This window comes from Dinoponera quadriceps, unplaced genomic scaffold (assembly GCF_001313825.1).
Source record: "Dinoponera quadriceps isolate SergipeBrazil2010 unplaced genomic scaffold, ASM131382v1 scaffold4585, whole genome shotgun sequence".
NCBI classification, from domain to species: Eukaryota; Metazoa; Arthropoda; class Insecta; order Hymenoptera; family Formicidae; genus Dinoponera; species Dinoponera quadriceps.
This window is the reverse complement of record NW_014559030.1, coordinates 406,446-419,123: the sequence shown is the minus strand read 5'-3', so window position 1 is coordinate 419,123 and position 12,678 is coordinate 406,446. Positions and strand designations below refer to the sequence as shown.

General features: G+C 42.5%; 2 protein-coding genes across 2 annotated transcripts in view; one reads left to right on the top strand and one right to left on the bottom strand.

Annotated features, from left to right (window-relative positions):
* LOC106750165 (prominin-1-A) overlaps positions 1-6,724 on the top strand; it is a 29,455-nt gene extending 22,731 nt beyond the window's left edge. The window contains exons 9-16 of the mRNA XM_014630301.1: positions 378-477; positions 2,996-3,190; positions 3,700-3,922; positions 4,703-5,002; positions 5,109-5,267; positions 5,362-5,495; positions 6,445-6,492; positions 6,643-6,724. Coding sequence (XP_014485787.1) covers positions 378-477; positions 2,996-3,190; positions 3,700-3,922; positions 4,703-5,002; positions 5,109-5,267; positions 5,362-5,495; positions 6,445-6,492; positions 6,643-6,673 — 1,190 coding nt within the window. The 3' untranslated portion in view covers positions 6,674-6,724. The remainder of the gene's footprint in view (positions 1-377; positions 478-2,995; positions 3,191-3,699; positions 3,923-4,702; positions 5,003-5,108; positions 5,268-5,361; positions 5,496-6,444; positions 6,493-6,642) is intronic.
* On the bottom strand, positions 5,945-12,327 carry LOC106750114 (insulin-like growth factor-binding protein-related protein 1). Its single transcript, XM_014630215.1, has 4 exons — positions 12,170-12,327; positions 11,620-11,821; positions 8,061-8,364; positions 5,945-7,292 (listed from the first exon to the last, which is right to left on the bottom strand). The coding sequence occupies exons 1-4, from the start codon at positions 12,325-12,327 to the stop codon at positions 7,123-7,125; spliced, it is 834 nt and encodes a 277-aa protein (XP_014485701.1). The 3' UTR covers positions 5,945-7,122.
* Positions 12,328-12,678: the final 351 nt, after the last annotated feature.

Sequence of the window (12,678 nt, the reverse complement as noted above, 5' to 3'; positions counted from 1 at the left end):
CTTTAAAATTTTATCCAATGGGTTGTAAAGTTAAAAAGAAAACATTAAATTTTGCGTCAAAGTTACCTCATTTTACGATAGTTATCAAGTCGAATGATACGAAAAATCAACCATCGATATCGAGTCGATCATCGGCTTGTGAAACCGAATTGTTTATTGTTAATTCGACCAATTTGTTTTTCTACGTGTAACTCTATGCTGAAGTTCAGACAGATATTAATTATTATAAGTAACTTTTATCTCTGCAAGGAAAATCGCTGCGAATGCATATTGTATATAACGAGGAAACGTCAGTAAAGACGCACGATACTCGCTCGCGCATCTTTTACGATCCGGAGCAAGTGGCAAATAATACACGTTCCGTTTACTCGTGACAGCTACCGTGCTGTGCGTTTTGCCGGTCTTTTTCTTACTGATCGGGGCTCTATGCTACCGCTGCGGCTCGTCCGATGACAAAGTGCGTCCGGCTCTTTTGTGGTAAGCGTAAACTCATATAAATTGTAGTAAAAGCGCGCCGTCAAATATTTTCCCTTCGGCCTATTCGAAATTTTAGTCCCACTTTAAGTCTAATTTAATTCTACATTAAGTGTCCGAAAATCTTCCTTTGCGCTCCTTTGATGCTAAAAATGTGGAAGTTATTGCCGTTTTCTTCACTTAAAGACTTAACGTAGGACTAAAATTTAGACTCTGCAGGACTATATAAATTCCCTTTGTGGGATTAAAAGAGAAACACTTATTGCGCTCCTTTGTGCTACAAGTAGGAAATTATTCCCGTCCTTTTCGCTTGAAGACTTGGCTGTAGAATTGAAAATTTCGAGTACGGGCAAGACTCCAACGATCCTTCGCCGCCATTGTCGCGAAATGTTGTCACGGAGATTTCGCCGGCTAACAATCGACTTGTCAGTAAATGTGTATAGTTGTATAATTCAACGATTATCCGATTAATAGTTTGATGCGTTCTATTATGAAAGGAACATTGCCCGTTGGGGCTTTGAAATTATCGAGTGACATCGACGTGTCGTGGAATTTGCAATATTACGCCGATACCATATCAGATATATTGTTATAGACTACAACGATTTTTACATAAAGTTCTTGTGAATGTAACGAACGAGCACCGGTGCAGAAAGAGAGAAAGAGAAAGAGAGAGGCAAAGTTAAAAAATATATAATTATAAGATAAAGGAAAACCGACAAAAATTTTCTTTATGAGGGAATGCATATTAATATAAGCATATTATGGCTTAACGTAAAGGCGAATTTCTTTCGTGCCGCACATATCACTTTGTTTGTTCGACAGAGCGCAAAGTAATGAAAAGCGCGCGCCGACTTCACCTCGGCATGCAATATTGCTCGAGAGACTTTGAAAAGTGAAAATTACTTCACTTCGCCGGTTCCTTTTGTGCGCACAAGCGGCACGGATTATCTCCGCATTTTGCACTCTACAATTACCTTCATTATTCCAAGGCATCGCCTGTTAATTTAAAGTACATTTCGTCGTAGCAACCGCCTTGAATTAAAAGCAAAGGCACCTCGCGGGCAAGCGTAAGCGCAACTTTCTTATAAATATTCATTAATATCCATTTACATGCATGATATTATAACTTTATATTAGATATGTATGAAATTTTACATTAAATTTCGGCAGAAACTCATCGGAATGCACAATTATCAACATTGCGGCTTAAATAGATAGAAGTTGGTAGATAGAGGTGTAATGATGTATAATCAATAGTAAAAAACGAGTATAAATACATAGGTAAATAAAAGTTTAAAACGCCGATGTAATAGCGAATGTATCAAATTAAAATTATTATATTACAAATATTAATTAAATATCGAACGATAATTATAATACTCTTGTAATATAATAATATAAAATTATTTTAATTAAAAATTATTATAATACAAATATTCATTATCGTTCGATATTGCATTTCATATATTTAATTTGTATTATAATAATTTTAATTTAATACATTCGTTACCACATCGGCGTTTTAAACTCTTATTTACCTGTGTGCTTATATTTGTTTGTTATTATTGAACGTGGCTTAAAATAGAGGAAAGAAGATTAAAATGATCACTTTAAGGTTTGTCGATTTCTCCTCATTTTCGTAGAAACGTAATAATCGATTTTTTTCTGAGTAGCTAAAACCTCGCTTATTATCTGTAAACTAAAAAATTAATTAAAAAAATTTATAAATATATTAGAATTTTGTTTAATTTAATTTGTTTTGCGAATGCCAATTTCGTCTTTTCGGCGTCACACGTGGATAAGATGACGAAGATTAGAATTAAATGTTTTTATGCGTACAAAAAACATGATTTGTAACAATATGTAACTGAAAGAAAATAAACTTTAGCCCATATAACACAAATATAAGAACAATTATTTATAATTATATAGTTTAAAATGAAATATACGAAATCACATATCAACTTACTCCATGGTCACTATATTTATTTATCCAATTAAAAAATATTACAATATGAGAAATGAAAAATAATAATATGTTTTTAAATATGCATTTTTAGATCTACTACACGGTAGTTTTTAAAGAGAAAGTGAAAATATTTATTAATAATTGAGTAATTTTTTCTGAAGAAGTATCACAAAATTATATATGGATGTATCTGAAAAATAGATCTCTTATTATATTATCTATCGTTGACAAATTGTAATCAATCTACATCAGATCACTTATTAAAAGTCTCCGAATGAATTGAGCAATTGTTTGCTTTATTAGCTTAGAAAAATTAGCAAATCGTCATCTTACCCACTTCGCACCACCTCCTTTCCCTTGTACTGTAGTGACAGATATTTGGCAAGATCGCGGGTATGTTCTTCCGCTCGGATCACAAAACACGCAGATACTTGCGGAAATTATTATTCGACGAGCACCGACCGCGGAGAACGCGATCGGAAGTAACTGCGGGCAGACGCGGCTCTAATAAGACAGATCGCCGGACTGAGTGTGTCGATCGGATTTCAGTGCGGTGGTCACGAGCTGTTTCGTCTCGATTGCACTGTGGGCAGTATTCGTCGTCGCTCTGGGTATCTCTAGCCATACGGAGATGTTGATATGTCGGCCGCTTTACGATCCTGACTACCGTGCCGTGGAAGCCGTGCTGGAAACCCGAGCGTTCTTAGGAAGAAGGCTCACAGTTCCCCTCAAAGAGCTCTTTGAGTAAGCTACGTTATCTTAATCAAGCTAATCAAGTTTTGCGCCGATATCGTATTACCCGGAAAGACGCAAGTTGAACTGAAAACGACGGGTGCCGTGGAACTCACTTCGCGAGGGGGTTTGCTATTACGCGATTCGTATGTTGATAAATACAAATTTTACGCGGCGGCACACGTTATTTGCTGCATTTCTAAGCAAACGAAACCGAATAAGCAGCTTCTCGATTATTCAAGGGTTAATTCCATTTATTAATAATTTCATACGTTGATTTAATTTATCACCAGCATTACAAGTAAAGCGCACGATACATTTATATATCCTGACAGAATGTATAGAACACAGTCAATGCGCAGATTGTTGTTACAATTCCTTTGTAAATTACATTCACGTATATTTGTTCATACTTATATTTTTATTAGACGACCTGCGGGCAGCAGTATCGCGCAAACGTCCCGATTGTTTTTATATAATACGCGGGCTGCAGCTTCCAACGGCGCGATGTTTATTCGCAGGAAATGCCGGAACAACGAGGCGGCTTACCCCGCCTTCGGGCTTGAAAGTACGATGAAACTGGAGCATTTGACCGCGCATTGGACGTGGCCAGGTTTTTCGACCGCGATTTCGGATATTAAAGTCGACCTGAAAGGCCTGAAGATACTGACGCCGAATCTGCGACAACGTCTTCAGGATCTCCTGGACACTTGCGGCCTGAACCTCACCGCTTACAGGATCACGGTAAAGCAGGCCGTGCGTTTGTCATCTCTCGTCGAATCTCTCGCTTGCATATCTCGCTGGAGTAGCAAAAGAACGAAATGCGGAGATTCCGGTGGACTCTTCGAGACAGAATTTGATTAAAGCCCCGAGCTTACCGCGAGGAATCTCCCTCGGCGGAGAAGTCTCCGCTATTAACCGCCGTTAGAAAAGATAATAAATTGCGCGGCTACATCGCGCTACATAGTGCCAGGCCGCGACTAGTATGATAAACGGCAGGGATTTCGCAGCGAGTTATTCCCTGCGATTATGGCTTAACGCCGCCGCTAATTAAAGTCAATTTAACCGAGCGGACGGGATTTATCGTTGCGAAAGTGCGCGCGTATGTTTCGTACAGCTATCTTCATTCCACTTTTGCATCGCGCGGTTTATTGGAACAATTATCAGCTGGGCGTCCCGGCGACGCGTCAATCCGCGGAGTTTCGTAAAATCCCACGCAGCACGGACTCCCAAGAGTCGATCTGAAGCCGTCCGGGGGTCGTCGTTCCCTCACGAACGCAGGCCGGTATTCATAATCGGATCTTCTATTCAAGACCGTCTTAAGTTCATCCTCAGACGCTGCACGGCTTGTTCCATGACACGAATGAATGGCTGCGTCCGAGAGAAAGAAGTTCGGCGACTACGTTCGTGATGACCGTTCTTCTAGATCCTTGACAGGTCCAGGAAGCTGCGCTGATCAAGAGCAGTAATCGTTCGCTGAGCTATTTTCTCCGCTGAACGCGATCTCTTCTCGTTCTCCCGTAGATTCGAGGCCCAATTCTGAGCAAAGATCTCGACACCATGTCGGACCAGCTGGACAACGTGTCCCGGCAGCTGCGGGACCGAAGCGTCGCCAGGGAGTTGCAGGGCATCGGGGCGACGATGCGGGATCTGAATCTGCGGCGGGTGAAGCCGCTTATGAAGTTGCAGGACGAGCTGGTGTATCGACTGGCCGTGCTGGAATTGCAGGTGCAGCCTCTTTGGCGACAGGTCAATCGGTCCATTTCTCACCTGAGGACTGTACAATACTACGTGGACCATCGGGGCGAAGAGATCGCTCAGCTGGTAGGCGACACGGTCGATGATATCGCGAGGAAAACGTGGCCGGATTCGCGCGCGATATAAAATTACGGCGGTGGATCATTGAAATTCGCCGTTCATTGTTTTGCAGAAAACGAAGTCGTACGTGGACCGACTGGCGAATTACCTGGATCAGTGGCGGACTCACGTGCTCGCTGAGACCGGCACCGCAGTGTCCAAGTGTCGGCCCTTGTGGGACGTGCTGCAGGGACTCCGGCGTCTGCTCTGCGCGCACATCCTGAGCCCTCTCGTACGTATGATTAAAAACGAACCGTCCGATGCTTGAATCACTAATAAAATCATAATCCCGCGCTTCGTTCGACGAGGCCCTTTTTAATATTCAGAATGGTTTCTGGCTCGCCGTGTTTCTATGCGTCGTCGTCATGATCGCCAGCACACCGATCGCTCACATCTTGTCGCTGGTGTACAAAAGACCATCTCGTTTCGCAGGAGATGCCATCCTGTTGCCGACGAGAGCGTCAGTACATCTCAGTTCGGATTGTTTATTTCAAATAGTTGGTTCGTTACGTAATATCGTTCGAAAGATAACGCACAGTAGTTTTGATACTGCAGCACGAAAAATCGAACTTATGTAATGTTTAAAAACTCACAAAGAAATTATCGTTTTGACGATAGTATTTTTAGTTAGGATTGTCCGTGTTAACTGTATGTTTGGGAATATATCATACGCACCGTTAGACACACACGAGTGTATCAGCTACTAGAGAGGCGATCGTAACGTTGGATTTTTCCAATATTTTTCTATATTCATTGCATTTTTATATATTGATGATAGATATTGATAATTATTTTACCATTTTATCTTGTAAAAAAATGCCCGAACAAGGGGTTATAAATGTAGGAAACGTAGTGCATAAAATATTGTCAAATTTCACAGGTTAACTGTAATATATTTCAATCGGAAATTATTACTTTACATATCAATGTCTGAAGAACTAAACGGTAAATGATATTATAATTTTTTTCGATAATATTCCTGTAAGTCTTTTTTATTCTTCATGTTATTCATTAAAACAGTAAGGGTAGTTCGGTCGCTAGAATGAGAAATTAAGGCTAACGTTTTCTTTTGAAGACTTTGACACTCGAATGTCGAATCTCCGAAGATTTGAAGCTTCGATACTTCAAAATCTACCGAAGATTAATAGTTCTATTGGAAACGTAATTTCGAAAGCCGTTTTCGTACTTGTGATGCATGCAAATAATGTTAACTTCAATTGATACGTAAATTATCCCAACTTTGGTATAGTCAATTTTTTTCTAATTTTACACGTGCGCGTAGATCATACTTTGTTTGATATACTGTTAAAATTCAAGTAGATCCTTAAAAACTGTAATTTACGGACCAACTATCTTAAGCCGCCTTTTCAATTGTGAAAGTGAAGACAATGTCCAATGTTAATGCTTAGCGACAGTCTTAACACGGATACGGGCGACAGGACGTGGCAAACGCCGGAGTGAGTACAGTTTGAAAATAGAGACAGCATCGCTTCTCGTTACCTCTTTGTGCTCGAATAATTGCAGCGATGTAACATCGAAAGCGAGCGTACGAAAGTCGCGTTCGCCCGGTGAAATTGCCTTTATACAATCGCGATTGTTCCTCGCAGGCCACCGCCGGCGCCGCAGAGCGACTGGTAACGACCGAGGACAAGGGACGGGAACTTCGCGTCACACAGGCAGACTCGGAAGGATAATTACACGGCATCGGGATTTAATATAGCGGAATATGCATTCGGGGAAGCATCGAAGTATAGATTATACAAAAGGAGTCGAGTCTAATCGATCGTAAGCGGATGTTACAAGCCAACTGTGGTTCGCGCGTCTCGACGAGATCGTCACGCGATTGGGAATTGTACCACCTGTGCGATACGTCCGTTTGCTGAGAAAGATAAATCTTTTTTCTGAACGGTTATACCTTTCTTCCCCTCCCCTTTTGTCTTCATTTCTCTTCTCACTCTCCCTCTCTCTTTCTCTCTCTCTCTCTCTCTCTCTCTCTCCCTCTCTCTCTCTCTCCGCACTCTCTTTACGTGGGTCGTGGATGCGCGGCGGTCACGTGAGAGATTACCTCGCGGGACGCGAGCACAATCTCACGACATGGACACGAACGAAGCCGCGCTCGCCTCGCCCATGGAATTGCTGGCGATGCAATGATACATCCCAATGTGTTCTTTGTTCAGTCGAGCCAACTGCATCCAGGATGTTCGCATAAGGGGCTCTGGACCCTCGCTCGTGTGTACCGTCGCCTCGTGCTCCTCTCCTGTGAATGAAACGGTTATTTGCCGCACGTCGTAATGCTGTCTCTTCGTTCGCCCCGCGACGTGAATACATCGAGGGAACGTTCAAGTGTCGACCAGCGAAAATCGCGTTTATTTCAGGCCGGATCTATGACAGGTGCAGCAAACCTTCAGCTTTTTGCTGCAAGCATTAAATTCTAACACAATTTCCGTTGTAATATAATTAGTTGAATTAAGTGTATTGTGTTTAAAGCAAAATGCGCTTTCAGCGCTGTTAAACGTTGCGATTTCTAAGATTCAAGCAAGTTATTACTGCAAAACGCTTTTTATCCAAAATTACATCACATTTGATTGCTTGAAGCAAAAGCTAAGGGCTTCCCAATAAGCAAGGAACGTGAAATCAATTTTTTGGAGCATTGATTTTACGTGGATTTTAGAAACATTTTGACACAACATTTTACAAATATCTCGAAACTGTTACTTGATGACGTATTATTCCGAAATATTCAAGTCACAGTGTAGAAATATTATTTTTAACGTTCGGCTCAAATATCGTTAACAATGACGTCGTATACAACATTAAGAACTACGTATCTGAAAACGTTACGTGTTACAAAACGTAATAACATTGTGTTAACGATTCCTTGCTTACCGAATTACCACACCCAGATCGTAGATCTTAATAATATCGTCGACTCAGAACTCTCTCGTTCGAGCGACGTCCGAAAGAAATCGCGTCCAACGGTGGTCGATTCGCGTCACGTAAAAAACGTCAAGACGCGTCGCTCTACCTGGTAACTTCAGCACTCTCCTGCCGTCCGCCGAGTGAAATTCCCAAAAAATGTCCGGCACGGGGAAGCCCTTCGCCTCGCAATTGAGCGCGACCCGTTGGCCGAGAGGCGAGGCGACGTCCTCCAGCGGCGACAGGATCCACGGTCTGCTCTGACAAGGGCCGAGATGCTGCAGCCACAGGGAGGACAAGTTTCGAAGTTTCATCGCCTCCTCGTGCAGGGCGCACGGCGTCGCGTAAGTCTCATTATTGCTGCCACACGCGGGGGTCTGCTCCATGCAGACGCAGATGGCCTCCGGAGCATCCTGCGCCGCAAAAGTTCGATCGTTCTCGTTAATTGGGCGCAGCACCTCGCGCTCTCACCTGATTATTAAGGATATTCTTCTCGTAATTCCCTTATTGTTTCGGCAGCGCGCCGGCGACTTTCTCACTCGACGGACAAATGACTGAATATTTCATATTCCGAGTCGCACACGGAAAATAATTCTCCCGTTCCACTTCCCGGGCGAAGTTAAATCGTTTGAAGTTGGTAATGCGCTACCTGGAGCACCGGCACGTCTTTGCTATATCCCAAGCATTTCTACGGAAACTATCGCACACAAGCGTAACGCTTCGCGCGGACAGCTCGCGCTACTGTTGTTGTTGCCGCTGCCGTTAGTTTGCCCAACTAGGAATACTTTGTGACCGCTTAAATAGTTCAAATAGCGAGTCCATCCTCTTATGCTCGATCGATTAATTTACCTCTCGCTCGCGAATCACACTCGGGGGTGTTTTATCGTCCAAAACCGCGAGGCGTGCACGGATTTAATAAAAATCCCTCCCCGAATGGAGGAACCGACGATGCACCTTTATAAAAAAAGACGGGGTTTATTAGAGAATCGCGGTCGTAAAGCGAACGTTGAAAAATTTTCATCCCCTGTTTCATTCCTTATCTCTTATTTTATCGCCGCGTATATCAGTATTCATGAATAAAACGATACGTGTCTTCGTCCGTACCTGTCCGTAATAGAAATTCTCCCAGATTTTCCCATATGCAATATAAATCTCGATTAGAATAATCAATATTGTCCAGAAACAAGTTATCTCACTGTGTCACGAATCGGGAATCCCGTCGGGCGTTTATGGAGTAGCGCTCAAAGTAAGTTACTAGCCAGCAGTACGCGTGTCTCTCCATAATCCAAGTATTTCATCTTCTGCAATCCCAACTTGCCCAATCTCTCCGGAATGTCGACCCGGGTTATCAAAATATACTAAATTATATTAACCGTAAATTTATATTAACCGTTTGCACCGATAACCTTATTTTGTATTACAACATTTTGTATTATAATTATTGTTGATAAATTATCATATAAATAATTGTACTGACATGCAGCGTTGCATGTTTACATATTTAAATACGAAATAAATACTAATTTTAGACATTCAAACTCTTTAATATACATATATATATTATTGAATAAAATTAATACTTACTTTTTCAAAGACAGTGCATTTATAATCTCGTGACAACATCTAACATATTGGTAACCTGAGTCGCTATTCCAGGCGGATTGGGTGAGTTCGGTCATAACATGAAATACTTGGATTACAGAGAAGTGGCGAAAAACTTCGAGCGCATCTTAGTAAGCACCTTCTTATTCTAAGCATGGAATGAAATCTCTCGAGATAACTTTCTCGACTTATCCCAAAGAAATTTCCTATGCGGGTGGGATGTATTATTTCGATTAGATCGACGTTTCAATTGCATCGCAATCTCCCTCTCTCTTTCTTGTGCGTATATATCAGAGAACTATATTATTAGTATGCACAGACACCCTGGCTCTCCGAGAGCTCCTCTGACATTTAAGCACGACCCTACCTTAAGATCATACAGAGAAGAGTATTCTTATCCAGCTTTGTCCCGCGTCCCTATCATAAACGGTCCGCCTGATTGTTTGATTGCGTGACGTGCGCGCGCATATATTCTCAATGCGATCACGACCCACGATGCGCGATAAGACGAAATTAGATGCGAAAAGGCCAGCGGCGCGGGTCAGCGACCGTAAGTCGCAACGGCGGCTGAGAGATCTTGAAATCGCGATGGATAGTCTCTCCGACGGAGTGCGGCCGGTCTAGTGGGTGGATGATGTACGTTGATACACGCCGCTCCGCGTTAAGCTTAAGTCGTTTGCGCAATGACGCGCGATTCTCATTTTTGCGTTAAGCTAATTCGGCCAGAAAACGGGCAATCGCATTACCTTGTGGTGAGAGAGAGAGACAGAGAGACCGCGTGATCTGGAACGCGATCTCTCTCTCTTAAGCCGAATTAGGGAAGCGAATTTATCACTTGCGGAGGTGATAAATGTCGCGCTCAATGACGCGCTTACGTGCATTCGCAGTTCTCAGAAGGAAACATTGGCTTCTACTCGAAAATTGGTACCGGCGAATCCTACTTGGACAAATGAAAATTAGTTGATATATAAAGTGAGCTGTGTTAACGCTCCCATCAACAGACTTCATCTTCTTTCCTATACCTTTTACAGAAAAATGTTTCAGACAAAAGTAATTGGGTTTTAGAAGGGGACATATCGTGAATCTTTCCTTAACGAAATCATTTAGCTTTTGATGCTACAAATGGTAACTTTTTGTCGTTTCTTTTTACGTATGAAATTTAAAGAACTCGCTGAGAGAGCTTCTAGCTGTGCATGGAGAACAAAGTTCTCCTCATATGTTTCGCCGTCCCTCTGTGGTTTCAAACTCGAACTGTCATCCATCCCGTTTTTTAGTCGCTGTTGTTTCACTTTGATGATCGGATAGCTAGTAATGATTTCGACAGCTCTGACGATATTTTTGTGACTTATATAATGTATTCTTATGTGCTCATAAAACATTGTAATGATATATTTACTGGCAGACGTTGAAATAAACGACAGTTAATATACGACGGATATTAATATAATGTACATTGGCGAACTAGTAAGGCGATGATTGCTTTTGAATTTTTAACTAAACGTTATTGTGAATTTTAGAATGAACGATAAGTCAGTTTGAAAGGTTATGTGATATAAAACAATTCATATCATGCAGACGTTACCTCCAGAATACACTTACAATGTTCGATTAATAAACAGAACATCGCGAACGAGTTCACGATGCATCCTGAGAATACACAAGAAACAATATGCTATACGATATACAAAAGTACTGTAGAATCAGAAATCACAATTATCATTATTAGCCATTGCCAATGGGTGCTACACATCACTGATGCATCGATTCCACATGGACCACCCATATAGGGATATTAAAATCTGTATGGAAGTATCTACATGAAGTCCACGTGGATGTCAGATCGATAAACTTATGTGGACGCATCCACGCAGAATCTACGTGGATGTCACGTCGACATTCACATGAGAAACGACGTCTATTTCACGCGGCATTCTCATCGGGGCGTCATCGTAACGTCACGATTGGAATGATTTTTGCGAATGTTACATTTCGAACGTCGAGTATGGAAGATTATTCATTCGGTTATGACGGGAACGACACAAACGGCGCGAAGTTTTTATGTGTACCTTCTCGTCCTGCAGATCGGAGCGCAACTCGCACAGATAATTCCTCGCACAGTAACCGTCGTTGCGGCTCTTCGGCGATAGAAGACTGATGCTCTCGTTCCAGCATGTTTCGCCATCGAGACGGGCGCACAAACCGGCCGGGCAGCATCCGCAGGGATCGGGTACCGAGCCCAGCAAGCATTTCCCGGGGTTCTCTGGACACCTGTTTGCGACACGATAAATGACAATGAGACGTACTTAATTACAGTAATTGGCTGATCCCGAAAAGCTACTTTCCTCGAAATAATACAATTCTGTTTGACGAGTTGAAAGAAGCGACAGAAAAATCAATCGGGTAAATAACACCCTACATTGATGGAAAATTGACGGTTGAATCAACCAGAAAGTGGACAACCGGGGCGCGTTTGGCGGTGCTACTTTTTGCTTAATTCAGCCGTTATTTTCCATCAGTGCCGAACGTTCAATTGCTTTTGATTTTATTCATTACAGTCGCTGCGAAATACGCGAGCATCGATTAATATTCCGTTTCACCTGCGAATACCGCGCATACCTGTAGTAACCGCACTCGATGCAGCCCTCTGGCTGCGCTTTTTCGGTGACGCTCTTATTTTCGACGCTTTCGGCGACGGCGGATGTACCTCGTTGGAATGTGCCGCAGAACGCCAACGCCGACAAAAACGCGAACGGAAACGCTCTCCGGCGCGTCATTTCGCCGACTGACAGAAAGCACGAGCGTCATTCGCCGTGTCACTCCCCCGAAGTGTCGAGGGGGGAGTACCGAGGCGTGTGTATCGCGTATATTAAAAATGTTCCGGCGAGATAATCATCGCCCGCGCGCGATGCGTCCCCTTAATCACACACGAAGCTATTCCGGAAACACCGGATGACACAAGAGACACGATTATCAGATCAAAGTGATGGCTATTTCGTCTCAAAACGGTTCGTCTGAAGAAACCGTCCGGTAGGGGCGACTAAAACCGGGGTTTATTGTCACGCTTTTACATATCGATTAAAAAGAGACGTGTGTAATATTTCATTACATCATATACATTTTAACGT